We start from the raw sequence: 20,744 nt of genomic DNA on the forward strand, positions 1-20,744 counted from the left end.
AAGTATTTAAATTTTGCTAGAAATTGCATAGTGTCCACTTTTACAAAAAAATAAAATGCTTTTTTCACATTTTCACATGCCTATGGTTATGGACTTTTTTTAAGATGTGCACTCTGACCATGAACCATTCATGTACCATTGAGTTATTTTGCCGGGTGTAGTGCGACAGGTGCATTTTCTCCTTCGTAATCACCCCAGCAACAACAAACAGCGCCGCTCCGGCCAATGAGCTTGTACAGCCGCCTCTGTCCTCACTTCCTCCGGCTGAGCTGCGCTGGGTTTGGCTTGGCACAATCAGCCAGCACGCAGCCATCTTGGACTTGGCTATATCTGGGCTGGCAAAACCCATACGTTCGGGATGGGAGGAATGTAATCAACCTGGAGTGATTTAAGAGCAGATTGTCTGGGGCTCACTGACGCTTCACATGTGGGACTTGGAGCATTGAATATTCAAAAAGCCGCATCAAGATCCAGAACAGGTTTTTGCGGACTCCCCCTCCCCTTTTCCTTGTCTGAACGCTGTGTGCAGTTTCGAGGGGCCTCGGAACTGTTTGTGCTTGAGTTTCTGTTGTTTTACAACAGGCACTTTTGGAAAAGTTTTAAGGTGATCTGTTCCAGTGTATTGGTTATGACTTTTTGGTTGCCAGATCTTTGTGGAAAGTTGCTTATTTTGGTCACCGATGACCTGTTGTGCTGTTATGTGTCTGGATGAATTTTTGCATTAATTGGGATCCGCATTTGTGCTGGAATTTGGCACCGGGACGAAGTTGATGCCGATCGAATCCATGGTCTTCATCAGCTCGTGCACGGCAGCTGTCCACCCTGCGAAATAAAGACTTGCGATCAGACAGACTTGGACTGCAAGATCCACTTTGGAGATAAAGACATTAAAATGTCAACTAGAACACCACTACCTACTGTCAATGAAAAGGATACAGAAAACGTAAGTATACGGAAGCCTTTTAATTCATATGGGTTTTGATAATGTATGTTTTTGTCACTGGTGACAGCGCTTTGAACTTGTACTTTTTTATATTTCAAAGCATTGCATTTAATTTCTTTAAATATACTTTTAAACTTTATAGCATGCAAATTCACTCTACAGATAGCACTGTGCAAAGCATACAGCAACAGGGTTATGAATGTGTGATTCCCACAAACGTTGCGGCGTCCTCAGTTGTGGAGCCTTTGTTTCATACTGCTGACAGGAACGTTATCTGATCTTTTGGAAGTCGTAAAGTGGGTGTAAAAAGATGAAACGTTACCGGATGACTCCCACGAGTGCAGCTTAATTCCGCAAAATAACTGTCAAGTCACCATCGCTCGACTTCCTGTGAAATGTTACATCCTAATAATGTTTCCGCTGCAACGATACAGTGTGGATAATTTACAATACACTGAAAAGGTGTTTTTGCTACACACAGTAACAATTCCCGCTACAGTAATACAGCGTTAGCAAAATTACAACTATATTTGTGTCTCTGGTCCTACTCGACCAGCCCTGAGTGGGATTCGAACTGGAGATCCATGTAAGCAAAGACGCTATAAAAGCCATGGCCTCTAGCCTGTCTCTTAAGGCCAGGTGACATACTAGCCAACTACCGTTACACACACTCCCTTTTTCCTTCACTCTCATCCGGGTCACGGCACCAGTGCCACCGGTCTTTCTCATCCCGCCCCGAGCAGGGTTCGAAACCGGCAATCTCTGGCATGGGAATGAGGTTTACACACTGCATAGCTATCATGTACCAGCTGGTTACCATTACATTTTCTCTACATAATACAGTAAATTTGCAAAAATACAATGTAAAGCTGCGTTCACACTGCCAGCAGCACGCAGCGACAAAACTACCTCATCTTATTAATTTTCAGTGAGAGCTGGCGAATTCCGACGACGCGAGCGACGGCAACCATTGGCGACCGGATGCGGGTGTGTCCAGCGATGCGACAAAGTTTAATGTTTACAAATTTTTCACTTTATGCAAATGAAGAGCGACTTTCGGGAGCAACAGCCAATACGAGAGAAGATGGTAGAGCTCACGTGATCCTCTCTCTCTCAGCTCCTGAAATGACGGAAAGATGGAGGAAAGGCTAATCCTTGCTGTTAGCAATTTAGCAGTGTTATATGATATGTCTCTGCCCACGTACAGGGACATATTTAAGAAAAATGATGCGTGGAAAGTTGTATCTGAGATCGCAGGGATTCCAAGTAGGTTTAAATCATCAATAGCCTGTAAAATTAACTATTCAATAATTTTTATGTGTTTCTTGTGTGACAGCAAATAAAACAATATAAATGATCAGATATAGTAAATAAACGTAGCATGTTAACCTTACTAATATTTTAATAATATTAATTGTAAAGAAACAGTGCTGTTTAGACTCCATACATGCCCCTAGCAACCTAACCATCAGCCACTGGCTACATGCAGCGACAAATTAGCTGCCAGTGGGAACACAGCTTAACTGTATTTCCGCTACACTGATACAGCACTAACAATACAACTATTTTTATGCTACATGATAAATTGTAACAATATTTCAGCTGCAAATATACAGTGTAACCGTATTTTCGCTAAAGTGATACAATGTAACAATTATTCCGCTACAGTTTCCATTGCACCGATACAGCGCTAACAGTCTAACAACTATATTTGCTCTTTAAAACAACGTAGTAACGTTTCAGGTGTAAAGGTGCACTGTAATCTTAGTTCCGCTGTAGTGATACAATGTAACATTATGTTCACTACAGTGATATAGTGTAACAGTATTTTCAGTTGCAAAGCTACAGGCTAACCATATTTTCGCTGTGATTTCCTCTTTACTGAAACATCACTAACATGTACTAACTGTATTTGTGCTATATGAAAAAGTGTAACTGTACTTCCACTAAAGTGATACAATGTAACTATTATTCTGCTACACTGGTACAGCACTAACAATATTACAATTATATTGGCGCTACATGACAGTGAAACAATTTCAGCTGCTATGGTACAGTGTAACTGTATTTCCACTACAGTAATGCAGAGTACCACTATTTCAGTTGCAAAGATAGTGTAACTGTATTTCTGCTACAGTGATACATTTTAACATTTATTCTGCTACATTTTCCACTATAGAGCACTAGCAATATTATAATGATGTTTGTGCTGCATGATGCCATTTAAAAATATTTCAGCTGCAAAGATACAGTTTAACCATATTTCCAGTACAGTGATACAACGTTACAATTTCTCCACCACAGTTACACAGTGTAACAGTATTTCCGCAATACTGATAAAATGTAAACGTGTGCCACACTGTTGCATTCCATTCTATTTGCCACTTTTTTTTTTTTTTTTTTTTTGCCAAAGGACAGACAAACTTAACAACTTTTCAAACTTTACAGAAAATTATAATAAGTTACTGCCACTACATTTAATCACTTTCATAACAAGAAGAGTATGGTAGTTGACAAACTACACGAACATGAACTTTCTTATGTCAAGGTTATAAAGTTATATTAATTTCTGTATATATATTTACAAAATGCATAGGTTATGTTACTGGTCAATTTATCACATTTGTATTTTCATATTTAGATTTGTATAGTACATAGTCCTGCGGTTTGACATACATTTTTAAAAGTACAACATTTCGATGTAGTCTTACATATAAACGGCATACATAATAGTTATACAGGAATAAGAAAAATGCTTATTAAAATAGTTTGCTAAAGTACAGAAATAGTGTGATAGAGCTATAAAGCCTCCTATTTCGTCAGCTCTGTTATATGGGTAAAAAAGTGGCATTCACTTAAGTAAGCAGATCTTACCTGCCTGATTGTCTCACCTCTAGTTAGTCCTGGAGTGATGACTATTCTTTTTGTGGTACCCAATGAGTGAGAGAGAGCGAGATAGGGATCGAGAGAGGTGGAGAAAGCTCACAGCATCCATCTCTCCACCCTCGGTCTCCCATCTAACGACAGGTGTCGGAAATGTTTTCACGCTCCTCTGGGCATCGGCTTGTGCCAGCCGATCAATGAGCTGTCAGCATCACAAAAACGGACTCTATTGTCAGTTTCGCTGCCATTCAGATCGCCAATGCTAGAATGAAGGGCTCCCTCTCCGTCAAGAGGCACCACATAACTATAGTAAGTGCTAATTATCTATTCTAATTAGGCTGATTACATTTATGATATAAGATAGAGTCTTTTGTAATGTGCAAAGCAACTCTGTTACAAGCTGCTTTGTTGACTGGGGAAGGCTTTAATGCATAATACACTTGAAACGAATCCAGGTTGTGAGGTTTTAGAGCATATTTGGTGAATAATATGAAATCAGAACCACAGTGAGTATTGTGATTAGTCCCTTAAACGGTGTAAAACCTATTGATTGCATTTTAACACTAAAGGCGACATCAGATATTGACTTGATGCTTTGAGTGAAACTGTAATGTAATATTTGACTTGAAACTAGGTCTAGATCTTATCAGCAACAATAATGCTTTTTATAGGCTGCTTGCTTATTATAAAGAAATATTACGCTTTGCTCTAGAATGTACTCTAGATTGTCCTAGATGAGAATTTAGGACACAGTCTTTTTAAAGATCTCTCTTGGTCCCATAAAATTATTTGCATCAGCTTTGGAGTATTAAGAGACTTTGAGTTAACCAGTTCTTATTTATTTTGATGTATTCATCAAATTGCTTTGCTGGGAACAAAGCTCGGATGAATCACATTAATTACAGGGTGGCAAAATACTCTCACAGTACCAGGTTAAATCTGGTTGAAATTTTTACTTTATTTTACATGCAGAACATTTGGAGGCTTTGTGGCTGAGAACGGATATTAATTATTATATGGGATTTTGGGGGATTTACCCTATACATTTTTGAAAACCGAATGGACGATAGTGGATGTCCGTCACCTAAACGCAAGTCTCTTCGCCGCATCAGGTGTGTAAATGGCTTAGTTATAATGAGAGCGATCTAGTTGTTTTTTTGAGCTGCTGTTTTGAAAGCTTTGATGCTGACATTATCCAGCCCAACAGCCTCTGACATCATTTGTTGATGAAACCAGAACGTTTTTGGGCCTAAATGCCAATGGGTGGCACCGCTCCCCAGGCCCACCCGTGGCTACGCCAGTGCTTTTTGTGAAAGTTCATATTTTTATTGGTTTCATTGAAGCGCACAAGATGATCTTTGGAACAATCTCAATCATGCTGGATAACATGGATCATCAGGTTTTGCACAAACTTGTGGAGTCCATGCCAGCTTGAGTACAGCACATGCTGTCAATATAGTAAACGAGGGCCTTAAGAAATTCGTGTGGACACAGACATTTGTACCCTACAGTATATTCTAGATATATTTTATTACAGTATGTTTTATAAGACCCACTCTCTTCTTTGAAGCTCTAATGCATATTATTCATTGTTACTTTGTGGTAGGACTTCTGAAAGGTTATTGATTTTTGTAAAGTAGAGCTGATCCTTTCATAGAGTTATTGATGGAGTTACTGAAATCACATGATGAATTGCTGGATGGTGCTGACACCATTAGGGTAGGGAACCATTCAGTGCACCCAGTGTACTCCGATTCCCAAACAAATGACTCTTATAAGCCGGTGCTTTTGAATCTACATCACAAAACCATTCAGCCAGTATAGTACGACTCCCAAATGAATTACTCTTAAGAACCTGTTCTTTTGGATCTACAACTTGAAAAATAGACCGTGACCAGTGCAGCCCGATTCCTGAACAAATGACCCTACTGTGCTACCTCCCGAATAAATTACTTTTATCAGCCGGTGATTCTTAATGAATTAAAAATGTATTGCACCCCAAGTTGTTTGTTTCATCATAAAATTTCACAATCCTCAATACCAATTTCATTACCAAAAAAATTTATAAATAAAATGTTTTTTTTTTTACTTGATTACAAAAGTATCAAGCTAAATAATAATTTAAAACAATTGCATGTTTTCCAATTGTCAAAGTACTGCACAACAGAGCATCATATTGCAAATGAAAACTTCACTCAACAGCACTCTTGCTTGTAATATATTGCTTAAATACTGTATAATAATAAAAGTATTATTATTGCTATAATTATTACAGTAAATACTACGTTTTATGTACTATATAGTAATATTTTTCTGTAGCAATTTTGTAATTTTCCCGTCAAGCTTTTATTTTGAGTTGTACCTTTATTTTGATTCATACCTCCCGTTAAGACATTGGTTATATGGCCTAAGTGCAAAATGCTATGACTGAATTATACTGCATAAATATATAGTCTGCAGGTGCTGCCCACTTTACAGTACATATGCGCTCTCTTCCAAAATCTACTGCAACAAGCACAGCGTGCGATGCTCAGAAATTCCATGTGGCGGAGGATGAATCTCAGCCGCCTCGTCTGAGACCGTCAATCCGTACATCTTATCACGTGGCTTGTTGAGCGCATTACCGTGGAGACATGGCATGTGTGGAGCCCAGTGCTATTCTCCGCGGCATCCACGCACAACTCGCCACGCGCCCCAATGAGAGCGAACCATATTATAGTGACCACATGGAGGTTTCTCTACCCTCCCTTGCAACTGGACCAATTTGGTTGCTTAGGAGACCTGGCTGGAGCCACTCGGCACGCTCTGGATTCGAACTCGCGACTTCAGGTGTGGTAGTCAGGGTCAATACTCACTGAGCTACCCAGGCCTCACACTGACTGTATTTTTTTCTTTAACTAGGTGGTTTAATAATCACACTAGGACATATCAGTATTTATATTTGATTAAATGTCCATTTAAATGTAAAAGTAGTAACGGCATATGCTCATTAAAGTGTGAACATTTGAAAGCAGCTGTCTGTTAGTCAGACAGCATGTGGGAACTGAGTCAGTACAACCGTTACTGTAGAAACACTGGTGTCAATCATTAAAATTTAAGTATCATCTTGGTACCAAAGTACCTGTTCTTTTGACATCCCTAATTGGAGTGGTCATGTTTTTGGCAGACTTATCTAAATAAATGAATGAAAACAATTGGCACATCTTGAGCCTACAGTGGGTTTTTTAAAGTGTGGGTCCACTTGTGAAAATGTGTTTTTTAGTATTAGCATAACAATTTGAATTGAATGTTTTTTATTGGGATTCAAAAAAAATAAAAATAAAGAGTATTTTTTTAATCCCAATATATGGAAACTATGCCATTGTGTAAGCGATTTCAAAATAAAAGTAATTACATGATTTAAAAATAAAAGCCATTGTGTTGTTTTGGCCTTATTAGTTTAATTAATTCTCGCTCTGTTACGGGTTCCGCGTGACCATGTTGGAGCCCGGAGCGGCCGCCTATATGGCCTTTAGGGAGGGCCTGTATTTGTGCAGCAGTGGGCTGGCCCAAATTACACAGCAGCCCATCAGTCCGCAGTGCTCAAGCATTGATGAAAACTCCAGCCACGTCATACCTAATATCCTGTTGCCTTTATTGAGAGATCTTGTTCAGTTTTCTTTTTTCCTAACGGCATGTGTGCTGGGGTCTGTGGTTTCTACATTGGAGATTATTATTAGGTCTGTTTGAGCTCTGAGCTCTTTTGTCTGCTAGTTTAAGTCACTCTGTTCCAGATGAACTGACATGCTGTTTGAAAACGTATCATGAGTCCTCGGTGAGCGGGCTGATGGTGTCATCTCTGCCTGTTTGCTTGGTGATGCTGACATGTTGTTTAATAGATTTTTACAACCATGGGCCCTAATTATCATTGCTCATCTATTACAGTTATTGATTCAGTGAGTAGGTGGTTGGTTTGTATCTTGATCAATACAATTCGAGTTGCTTTAGACGTTAGCATCTTGATCAATGGAGCTTTTTACATTCTTATAACTTTACATTTGCTATCACTCTACATTTCTTATGACTTCTCACTGTAAAGCACTCTCAGCTTCATTTAAATCATTGACCATCTTTAAGTTCATTCTACAAAATTCTGCAGAGTTTCACCCAAAATTAGTGCAGTAAATTCACACTAATATATTTTTGGTTGACAACTTCAGTTCCCTATAATCATTGTTTTCCAAAGTATGCCGTACTAGAGCTTTTTCGAAAGTCTCCATTTTCAGTGGTGGAAAATGCCCTTAGAAATTGGTTAAGCAGCATAAATGTAGCAATGTAAGTGGGGTTTCCATCAAAAATGTATAAATGTGGATGTGGCCTGCTTAAAGGGTTATTCCGTGTCAAATTAACCAAATTTCAGAAATATCCCCGGTTGACATTTTTTATTTTGTTAATACATTCTCTGAAGAAAAATAAACAAATGATGATGTAAGCCAAAATATTAAATGCCATGGTTTAATGTTTACTGGGGAATCAATTATTATTTTTTTTTTGTCTAAATATTCGGCGTTGATTTTGTAGCAAAACTACAGGTAAAAACTACATTTATTATAAAAGTGACAGAATTCTTTTATTTTTACATAAAGGGTAGGTCTTATTACTAAAATCAGTTGACTACAGCATCCTTGTTGCAATTGTGTGAGTACAAAAATGGGGAAAAACACTTTTCAAAAATGCTATTTTTAAGAATTCGAGACACACATGAAATATCTACATACAGTTTTTACATTTCAGAAATGTTCTTCTGCAAAGATACCGAATGCATCACTAGGGGTCCAAAGATGGTGAAACCCTTCTGTGTTAGTACAGATTTTCTTAAAGTAAATTTTTTACTTATGGTTTTGTTCCCAAATCATAGGCAAACATTTCCATTTTGACCACTCTCAAAATAATACGTTTCTTAGCAGAAAATGATAAAAAAAATTAAATATTGGCAACGGACCTCTTGTCAAATTAACACGGAATGACCTTTTAATTCTGCTTTCACTAGCATGCCTAAATCTTTACATTCACTTTATATTCTTACAGCTTTAAATTCATTGACATTCTTGTAAATCGTGAGGTAGCACGTAAACGAAAGTAAGAAAATCTGATGTATACATTTGTCTTAAAAGGACCAAGTATGAGTGCCTGAAAGGAAAGTTACTTTTTAAAATTTCAACATTTACATGTATTTTGTAAAGCAGCTCTCTCCATTCTTGAAAGGATGCAGTTCCAGTCAGTGAAAGAGGAAGTCAAAGCAGAAATCCAGGAAATTGCCTGACATTTTGTCCAGATTACATTATTTACTTGTCTCTCTTCCTATTAGGGGAAACTGTAGAGGCACCAGCACAAACAGATGTACACTGAAATGCTTTGACTGGCACAGTTCATAGAAATATAGTCTTGTAATGAGGAAATACAAATATTTCCTCTGTTGAGCTGATCTTTGAGGTTGTCGAGTTCAAAAAATTTTATTCATTCAAATGGCATTTGTTCTATTTTCATATGCCTGCCATTTAACGTCTGGCACATTACCTCAAACTCTAATCTGAAATCTCTGAAGTAATTTGAATTTTAATCAAAAAGTTTGACCCATTCATAAATGTGTATCCAATTTAAAGGGATAGTTCACCCAAAAATGAAAAAATTCTCTCATCATTTACTCACCCTCATGATATCCCAGGTGTGTATGACTTTCTTTCTTTACCAGAACTCATCTGAAGAAAAATAGAAAAATATCTCCGCTCAGTAGGTCCTTAAAATGCACATGGATGGAGATTTGATGCTCATATAGTCTGCATAAACATCATCCATACGACTCCAACTGTTAAATTAATGTCTTAAGTGACACGGTCACTTTTGGTTTGAAAAATATCAATATTTAAGTACTTTGTTACTATAAATCATTACTTCCAGTCAGCAGCTGTATTCACGAGAGCGCTGAGCACATGTGGTCTCTCGTGTCACAGGGCTCCAGACTAAAAAATCATGACTTGGGAGCCGTTAGCTCCTAAACTGAAACAGTAAGGAGCAAATGGCTGTTTTTAGTCACCAAATCACAGAATTGCTTGATTGCTGTTTAGAAACTAAATTGAAAGCCAAAGAAAAAGAACATAGCTGATAACCCATTAACCTGAGGTTTACTAATAGTGTATATATAAACTCTGAACAAGTTTCACAGACATGTGACTAACAGAAATGGAATTATGTGTCCCTGAACAATGACGGGGTCAATGTCAAAAGTAACAGTCAGTATCTGGTGTGGCCACCAGCTACATTAAGTACTGCAGTGCATCCTCATGGACTGCGCCAGATTTGCCAGTTCTTGTTGTGAGATGTTACCCCACTTTTCCACCAAGGCACTTGCAAGTTCCCGGACATTTCTGGGGGAATGGCCCTAGCCCTCCCTCCGATCCAACAGGTCCCAGACGTGCTCAATGGGATTGAGATCCGGGCTCTTCACTGGCCTTGGCAGAACACTGACATTCCTGTCTTGCAGGAAATCATGCACAGAATGAGTAGTATGGTTGGTGGCATTGTCATGCTGGAGGATCATACCAGGATGAGCCTGCAGGAAGGGTACCACATGAGGGAGGAGGATGTCTTCCCTGTATCAGGCATATGTTGTTGCCATCCTGTACCTGTCCTGCAGGTCTGATATTCCGATGTACCGATCCTGTGCAGGTGTTGTTACGCGTGGTCTGCCATTGTGAGGATGATCAGCTGTCCTTCCTGTCTCCCTGAAGTGCTGTCTTGGGTGTCTTTTTAAGATCTTAGGAAAGAAAGTTCAATGAAGAATTTATCTGATTTTGATAAATTGTTTTTGAGAGAAGTTCAAATGTCTGGGTGTGGGAGAGATTCTGGCAAATGTAACATGTTCAACACTTCTAGTAATTAGGAATAAGTCATTGAAAAGTCACACAAAGTTTGAATCAATTTCGTCTTCTTTAAAACTAGATTTTATTTTTTTCCCCCCTTTAAAATCCTCCTTAAACATAAACATAAACATAGAAGTCAGCCATAAACTGTTAGCTGGTGATGTTTGACTTTTGGTTCATGAGCAAAGCAGAGGAAAAACACTGCAGCATTTAATTATGACAATAATAACGATGATGTTCATTCATCATCGTTATTACTATTCATTCTGATGTTAATGAATACTGCAAATTACAATTGCATATACACTGGCGGCCAAAGGTTTTGGAATAATGTACAGATTTTGTTGTCTCGGAAGGAAATTGGTACTTTAATTCATCAAAGTTGCATTCAACTGATCGCAATGTATAGTCAGGACATTACTGATGTAAACAGCACCATCACTGTTTGAAAAAAGCTATTTTCGATCATATCTAGACAGGCCCTATTTCCAGCAGCCATCACTCCAACAACTTATCCTTGAGTAATCATGCTAAATTGCTAATTTGGTACTAGAAAATCACTTGCCATTATATAAAAATATGAGTGGGGCATGATTGTTGGTGCCAGACTGTTTGGGCAGTTCATGGGTGAGGTTAGCTTGATTAAAATCTCCCAGAATAATAATAATAATGGAGTCCGGGTATTGTTGTTCCGTGTCTGTGGTGTGATCAGCTAGCTGTTGCAGCGCTGTGTTCACGCACGCTTTTGGAGGAATATAAACACTCACCAGAATAAACGAGGAAAGGAAAGGCTTACAGTTGATGAAGAGCACTTCCAAATTAGGAGAGCACATCACACGTGCATCAGTTCTTGCACGTCTCATGTGCCTACGCGATAATGTCATACGCGCATACTGCTGCTGACCGGACGTTAAAAAGTACTTAAATATTGATCTTTTTCAAATCAAAAGTGATTGTGTTGCTTTAGAAGTCATTTATTTAACCACTGGAGTTGAATAGATGACGTTTATGTGGTCTGTCTTGAATTTCTGGTGCTTCAAAAGTCTGATTACCATCCACTTCTGAGCTGAGATATGTTTTCTATTTTTCTTCAAATCTGATCTGCTGATGAAAGTAAGTTATTTACAATTGGGATATCATAAGGGTGAGTGAATGATGATTCATTTTAGTTTGTCACATTCTCTTAAATGTTTATATGCGTATTAGATATTCACTGGCAGCTTGTAGTATTTGTATGTTTTAGCCACACTTAATGTATTAATGTCTTTTTAAAACAAAGGATGAAACCAAATGGAATTTTATTTAAAAAAGAAAGAACACATTTTTCAAGCAAAACATTTCACAAAGTTGGTTGGTTTTCAAATTGTAAAATAATTGATGTATTGTTTATAATTCAGACAAAAGTATTTGGACACTTTGTGGCTACTATGCTCTGACACCTGTGTGAGCTTATGGGGAACTGACTTCATACGTCAACTAAAATGTATCTCTTTTAATAATGGTCTGTTCATTTCTTTCTAGCACACATCACACACAGATGGGCGGAATGAAGTGTCGTCCCGTCCCGTGCGGTCAGGGGTCCGCTGCCGAAACTCCATCGCCTCCTGTGCTGATGAGCAGCCACATATCGGCAACTACCGGCTGCTCAAAACCATCGGCAAGGGCAACTTCGCCAAGGTCAAACTGGCACGACACATTCTCACGGGAAGAGAGGTGAGTTTTCGTTCAATATACTAAACGTTCAATATACTAAACTTTTGGTTAATTATATAATATGAAGGTGATAAATTAAGATTGTTAAGTGTCACATGGTGCCTTAAGTATTGATTTCTTTGGAAGAAAATGAAACCTATTTTTGGATCATTAAAATATTTTGCATTGTGACATTATTTTCATGACAGTGAAAACACGACGCTTTGCGCAAAATACCGCGTTACTTCTGTTAAGAAATAAAACCATAGACATTGCATCTAGATGTGTTGGGAATTCCAGGGTAGGGTCTCTGATTTCATGACCGTATACATCAATTACTATGTCACTGCATTACTGCAAGATAATAAACTGCAAAAAAAGTCACAAAGAAAGAGCGCTGAAAAAACCTGCCACACTGTACCAGATACAGTTGAAATATAATCTAAGCACTAATGCAACATTTCGAGCACATTTCTATTTTTATTTTAGTGGAGTACCTATTAAAGGGATAGTTCACCCAAAAATGTAAATCCTCATTTGTTTCTCACCCTCATGATATCCCAGGTGTGTATGACTTTCTGTCATCACCAGAACACATTCGAAGAAAAATGTCTTCGCTCAGTAGGTCCTTAAAATGCAAGTGAATTTCTCTTTTGAAGGTCCAAAAATGACAGACAGACAGACAGTCAGTCAGCATAAACGTCATCAACTCCAGCTGTTAAATTAATGTCTCCTAAAGCCATACGATCACTTTTGGTGTGAAAAAAAGATCAATATTTAAGTACTTTCTAACTATAATCCATCACTTTAGGAGAGGGTGGAGTTCAAGCTGTCTCATGTGACGTATTCTCATAGCCTTGGATACCGAGGTAATCTCACCTTCTCCACTCGGTTGAGACATCCAGGATAAGAACACAAACGCACCATTGTGAGAAAGAAACGGGTAATAACAGGTCTAAACCCAAATCAACTGTACAGCGCAGGGTTCCATGCGACCTGGAAAACATGAAATTATGCAATGCAGTTTTTCAGTCATTGAAAAATCATTTTTGAAAAGTACCCAAATGTCCTTGAACATAATTTTTTGTCCTGGAAAATATTTTCGTATAATAAAACGGTTTCGCTGTGTTGCTAGCAAGTTTTTTGTTACGTGTACAAAAGCATGATAACAATCAGGACTCTGAATGGGAGTCAAACACACGAACCGCCGGTGACTGCGTATTGTGAAACGACATCAACGGATGGAGGCGCTTACACCCTCATGATTGATTACAGCAGCAGCCAATCGTGTGCTTGACAATCATGGTCCAAATGAGGCAGATCACATGATTGGTTACAGCTACAGCCAGTCGTGTGCTTGGCTACAACAGCTTGTGAACAGTTAGAAGCCACATTCATGAAATGACCTGGTACATATACCGACCGACTGAATGAGAGGGGTATGTTGTTCGTTACTTCAGCATCAGCATGCGAGTCTACCTTTTCCATCAAGGAGAGAAAAGGGTGGAAGACCTATTAATGTGTAAATGTGGCTAATGCTTATACACGTAGAGGGCCTGTCACGTGACTCGCGTCAGCACCGCTAAATACATTTAAGTCTATGAAGTGACCTCAGATCAAACTTCACACCAAAGTGTTTTTCACAAGTTTTTGCCTCACAAATTAAGTCTTTGAGAGTACAAAGCTACAATAAATATTTTAAAACTGTCAAAATGTATGAAGAGATTTTGAATGTCTCCATAAGTTATTTGTATTGATTATGACCTTATTGTTTCCGAGTATCCATAGACCCCAGTTATTGAACTACAGTAGTTACATTCATAACAAATAAAAAAAAAACTAAGATGTTAACGTAAACGAGTCCTATTTTTATTTTCTGCAAATACACGTGTTCAATGTTTATTGTGCACACCTCCTACTTTCTAGCTTGGCAAGATTGTTAATTCGCCCCTCCGTGACACTTTCTGCAGCGCTTGTCATGTGAAGGGCAAAGTGCTGCTTGAAGCTGGTGTTGAGCGGAGTGTTGACGCCTCGACTCAACTAATGCGAAATGTGCTTTACAATCAAGAAGGACATTATTGAAACTCAATATTATTATTGTTATTAGGCTATTATTGTTGTCTATTCTGATAAGTTATGCTCGGCACTGTAGGAAAATTATACAGTAGATCTGCTTTGTTGTTATAACGCTTAAATCATTCTACTGATTTCTCATGCAAGATTTGAAGGCAAGGATGTTATTGAAACTTATTATTAGACTATTATTGTTGTCTTATTGAACAACTGCTCGGCAGTTCACAAAATGAATGGAAATTATAGATCTGCTTTTTTTTATAATGCTTAAATACTATAAAGTCTCTTAGCAGATTTCAGTCATGAACATCTCAAAATGATTCAGTGACGCACGCGCTCATTGCACATTAGACTTTCATCTGTCGCCACCTAGTGGCATCTCCAGAAGTAATCACTAAGCCAACCAATTACTTAAACTTGACAAATTTGTGAAACAGAATTTATTGCAGCTAATGTTGCACAATTTAGCAGAAAAGTTGTTATACTTGAATCATTCAAATAGCTTAAGTTTGTGCTTCTAGTTTATTCTTTGAGAAAAAAAAAATAACCCCGGAAAACAAATTTGTGGATCAGTGATTCTCAACTTTTCAACCCTCATGAGTTGCATCGCTGTGAGTTATAAACTTAAGACAATGATGTCTTAAAATTATTTCACACTGGGTTGGTAACATGGTTATTTGGCATTAATACCTCGCGATGTGAATTACATTTTTATAATTCAATGATCGTAGTGTGCTTAAACCGCGGTTACCACATGTAATATGTGGAAAACACAGAATCTAGTCAAAAAAATGTCATTAGCAATAAAATGCAGAATGTCATGGAATATCAAATATTTTTTATTAATGTTTGAATGTACAATTATTCAAATTAAAATAGTGATATGTCCTAATGTGATAATTCAACTAAACAAAGTCTATGAATAAATTGAATAGGTAATCTGCAAGTGATGTGCGCTTCAACCTGAAGCTGTCCGCTCATACACTGAAAACACCTTATCGTGATCATCACGGCGCACTTGTGTGCGAGATGACAGAGTGCACTCTGAAGTGCACTGCACATCCAGACTACTTATCTGGAGTTGAGAAACTACCATTAAAAACAGCCAAAATAAAAGAATAGACGCATGTGATTTTGCTTAAATATTACAGTTGTTGGGTGCTTAAAATGTCCTGGAAAATTGTGCCCTGACAGCATTCCTCCACATTTGTAAACGGCATTGCTCTTCCGGCTTTGACACACGTGCGTCAGTTCTCACCTGTTTCAAATGTCAATGCGATTACGTTAAAAAATGTACTTAAAAACTTTCTTTTCGCACCATAAGCAATCGTGTCGCTTTAGAAGACCTCAATTTAACCGCAGGAGTCGTATCAATGATTTTTATGCTGGCTGACTGATTTATTTAAAAAATTTTACCTTCAAAAGTCTGATCACCATCCACTTGCATTTTAAGGACCTACTGAGCTGAGATATTTTCTAATTTTCTTTTAAATGTTTTCTGGTGAAGAAAGATAGTTATACACACCTGGGATATCATGAGAGTGAGTAAATATCCCTTTAACTGAGATTCGGGTGTGTCAGACACAGTGAAGAAGAGCAGTGAAGATCTTGTGAATGTATTTTTCAAATGTCACATGTAACCGGCAAAGTTTAAAGCTCTTGTCTACATCAGTTTCCCTGAAATACAAAAAATCATCCTGTCCTGACTCGGAATAAATGCATAGTACAACAAATATGTCAATGATGTATAAACCAGGCCAGGACAATATTTTTATGGGTGGGATCCCTTTTAAGGTGCTCTATGCTTCTGTGTCAAACCTATGGCGTAGGATTTGCGTAGTGGCCAACGTGTTGGTTTGCATTTATAGTTTTGCGTTGGTGTGTCTGCGTCGTTCTGCGAATACAAAGCAACAATGCTAACAATGTGTTTCATAAATAAACAAAAGCAATGTGAACAATGTAATTTCTGGATTCAAAAGTATTTATTCATTTATTTTAGCTTCAAAAATGAGTTCAAAGTATGTGAACATGTGAAATTTAGGTACATATTATTTATCATACCTGCATGTTGCCTCCATTGCAGGCAGAAAAAAATGAGGAAATTACTGTATACTGTATTACTGTATAATAATAATGCATAAGTATTTTGCTGTACATATACAGACAAATCATCGTACTGATCGGAAAGTTTGCGAACGTATTATTTCACTCGCATATCAAATTAATATCAAGTAAAGGCCCGGAGAAAAAAGCTTTTAGACTCATAAGCTGTAAGCTGATATCTTTTGTTGCATTTCACTTGTAACTTCATGATACACAAACAGAATAATATTATTTTTTTAAATGTCCCCAATTGAGACAATTGCTTTATTGGTCCCGAGTTCATATACAGTGTAATGTAATGGATAAAATGTGACTCAACCTCAGAGATCCTTGTTACCATCCTGGTGGTCTGTCTCTGTTTAAAGTGGACCAATCATAGCTAATGTGGTCGATGTCGAGGCGACATGCAGTTACATTTTTGAAGAGGTCAGGCTACGCCGAAAGTTTAATGCAGAATTATAAATCTGCCTTTACTGAGCCCCGATACCATAGTGGACATTAGTTAGTCTACATCATCATGTTTATAAATACTTCATATTTTAAGTAGTATTTCACTATTTTTGGATTTTCAGTAATGAGAACAGGGTTGCAGAAGTGCTTTAATGTTATTAAAATAATCTCATAATGCAAAAAATCTTTACGAAACTGAAAATAAGCTTTATTTTCTACATGCTAAATATAATTTCTTGGTTTTTCTTTTGAATTTTGGGGTAAAATGGATATGCTCTTGAGATTCAAACTGATGTTGAGATGAAAAATAAAGTGATGGTATTTTGCAGGCTTTGTGCAAGACCCGGAATCCTGCCAGTAAAATGTGCTTTTTCTCTTCTTTTTTCCTGCAGGTGGCCATAAAAATAATTGATAAGACACAACTTAATCCTACCAGCCTTCAAAAGGTAAACATTTTATTATTGCTACAGAGCCATAAAAATCCTGTCTCCCTAGTTCTCGTCCTCCCCTATCCTGGACCGCCCTCTCTTTTACTGATTTAAGAATAAAAGCATGGACAGAGCAACTCTGAACAAAGACCCTTTTTTCCTGCTAGTGAGAATTAAACATTATCTAGATACGGCCTCTATGGCAATAGACAGTAGAGGTAAAAATAAAATAAAAAATACATCTCAACATTCTGACTTTTTGATGATCGTCGATTTGAATAACTGTATATTATTTCAGTATTTATAAATTTGCCCTGAAAAGGGGTTAAAAAGGGTGATTTTATTTATTTATTTTATGATGAACCATCATTTTGCCCCAACCAGCAATTGAGGTCAAATAGATTATAATGTTAGTATAACATATAACATAGCACTCATCTCAAAGGAGCAGTGGTGGCTTGGTGGTCAAGGCTGTGGGTTGCTGACCTGAAGGTCAGGGTTTCAAGCCTCAACACTGACAAGATGCCACTGTTGAGCAAGGCTCTTTACCCCATCTGCTCCAGGGGCGCCGTACCATGGCTGACCCTGCGCTCTGACCCCAGCTTAGTTGGGATATGCGCAAAAACGGGCCAGTGGTGGCTCAGCGGTTAAGGCTCTGGGTTACTGACCGAAAGGTCGGGGGTTCAAGCCCCAGCACCGCCAAGATACCACTGTTGGGCCCTTGAGCAAGGCCCTTGACCCTATCTGCTCCAGGGGCGCTGTTTCATGGCTGACCCTGTGCTCTGACCCCAGCTTAGTTGGGATATGCGAAAACAACTGCATTTCATTGGCTCTGTACCTGTACTCTGCACAATGACAATAAAGTTGAATCTTAATCTTCATGATATTTAACAATGTTGTTAATTTTATATCTGCAACATGATCATCAGGAGTGTATTGTGAAAATGCAGTATATTGCCCTAGCCTAGTAGACAGTATTGTTGTACCTTTTTACTAGCTTGAGGGACTGCTGCTTGGATAAAGATGAACAGTATGCTAACTGAATGCTTTTATAAAAATAGTTGAAGTTGTCTTTTTGATTTGGCATAATATGACACAATTATTGTCATTAGAACAAGATGCTGATCTAAAATCAAAAGGACTTCTGTTCAGAGCGGTGCATGATGGAAGAGCAGTAGCTGATGGGGGAAACCCTCAATGGACTTGGATTTCAGAGGCAGCTAATAATAGACGGAGCCGAGAATCAGAACGAGCGGCTCGAATAATAACTACACGTATGCCAGAGCAGAAAGAAGAGTGCTTAGATGGGACAGTGGAGGAGGGGAGCTTTGCTCAGCTTGAGTCCTTTGGAGATTTCTTACTTCTGATGGGATGTTTCTATGTTTCAAAAATGTGGATATATTGAATACAAAAGGGCAGGGTGATCTTCTGAATATTCACCACAGATTCATGATGATTTTGCTAGCTATATAAAGTCAAGAAACTTGAGCCTAAGGCAGGGAATAGATATAATATTCACTACATATTCCTGATGATTTTGCTTGTGATGCAAATTTAAGAAATATTCACGACAAGTTCGCAATGGTTTTGCTAGCAATATAAAATGAAGAAGCACCAGTCTAGGGCAGAGCGGTAAGCCAAATATTCACATCAGATTTGCAATAATTTTGCTAGCGATATTATATGAAGATATAACAGCCTTTGGCAGAGCGATACATTGAATATTCACAACATTCCCTGTAATGATTTTGCTAGCGATATACAATTAAGAAACAACAGCCAAGGAAATGTTGATGTATCAAATGTTCATGACATATTTACATGAATTTTGTTGGTGATTTAAAATAAAGAAACAGAGTGTGAATATTTCAATAATAACTTGAATACAATTGTAATATATAGCATATCATTTAAATACATGCTTTTAAATTAAGTTTTCCAAAGACTGTTTCATTTCATTTGATTCATTTTGTGATCCTTCCCTATGTCATGACTCGTTACATCGTTACAGTTGATTCATCTCAGTGGATCAGTTCAAACTGTACATCAATGGATTGTTTCAAAACTGTGATTTAGCTTTAAAAATGTTCACTTAAATAATTAGGTTTTTTCATGTATTCAAATGTTTACATCAAATTATATGTAGGTAGATATTGCTATTTATCATTATTTGTTATATTTGTGCATTTAGATGAAAATGCTTAAGGTTACACCCACACTAATACATTTTCATTTGGTAATGCATCTTTTTCTTTACGTTTTGGCCTTCCGTCCACACTGAGATAGTGCTTTTGTCCAGTGAAAACTGAGCTTTTTGAAAAAGCTCTCCCAAGTGGATAAATTTGAAAATGCCATGTTGTAGTGTCGACAGGGAAAACAGAGATGGCTGAAAACGATGACGTTTTATTTTATTGTCTTGTGATGCAGTCATGTGATCCATCCTACCCAAAACAATCAAGATGGCAGCCCATGTTGTAGCGGCATTGTTGTGCCTATTATTTCCATTGAGTGCGTTTAAAGATAAATGTTACTTTGTACAACATTGCATTGCTTCAAAGGCAATGGGAAGTTTATGCGGAATTGCTGTCTGGTGTCGGAACACAAGGACAATTGAATTTCTGAACATACATGGCTATGATGCAGGGCCACACATCTTGCATTGTTTTCACATGCACAGTAAGAGGGTTTAAGCATTGACGAGCAAATTTGGGAAACCATTTGAAAACGGCAGTGTGAGGAAAAACACTCATAATTAAATATTTTTCTCCAAAACACGTTTGCCACAATTATTGGCACCCCTAGAAATTCTTACGAGTAAATATATCTGATGTATTTTCCTATTCATTATTTACCTTTTGTTTAGTACACCTCTGTGTTAAGGAACATGAAATTGTTCAGCCATGACTTCCTGTTTCAAATGGGTATAAATATTAGAAAACACAGGACAAGTTCTCTTAGTCATCCATCACAATGGGTAAGACCAAAAAATAAATATAGAAGTCTCCGAGCTGTTACCTTGGCAAAGGGTGGTTGCACAAAGTATTCAATAAAATGGTGCCAATAATTGTGGCACACAAATATTTGAAAAAAATATAATTTCTTTGATAAAACTTGTTTTGTTTGATATCTACTTGAGGATAGATTTTTTTCAATAAACAATCAAGATATGTTCTTCACAGCCTTATTTTCTCATATTTACCAAGGGTACCAATATTTTGCCCACCACTGTAGAGAGATATACATTGATTCAATATTGTGAAAAGGATGATGCAT

The 20,744-nt window shown here is 37.7% G+C and overlaps 1 protein-coding gene across 12 annotated transcripts in view; it reads left to right on the forward strand.

Moving 5' to 3' along the window:
* Nucleotides 1-310: 310 nt before the first annotated feature.
* The window catches only part of LOC127623774 (MAP/microtubule affinity-regulating kinase 3), a 74,001-nt gene continuing 53,567 nt past the window's right edge, over nt 311-20,744 (forward strand). For all 12 annotated transcript variants that reach the window (XM_052098268.1, XM_052098270.1, XM_052098271.1 and 9 more), the window contains exons 1-3: nt 311-943; nt 12,247-12,438; nt 17,436-17,489. In XM_052098268.1, the coding sequence (XP_051954228.1) occupies nt 893-943; nt 12,247-12,438; nt 17,436-17,489 (297 nt within the window). In that variant the 5' untranslated portion in view covers nt 311-892. The remainder of the gene's footprint in view (nt 944-12,246; nt 12,439-17,435; nt 17,490-20,744) is intronic.

Source organism: Xyrauchen texanus, chromosome 30 (assembly GCF_025860055.1).
Source record: "Xyrauchen texanus isolate HMW12.3.18 chromosome 30, RBS_HiC_50CHRs, whole genome shotgun sequence".
NCBI lineage: Eukaryota > Metazoa > Chordata > Actinopteri > Cypriniformes > Catostomidae > Xyrauchen > Xyrauchen texanus.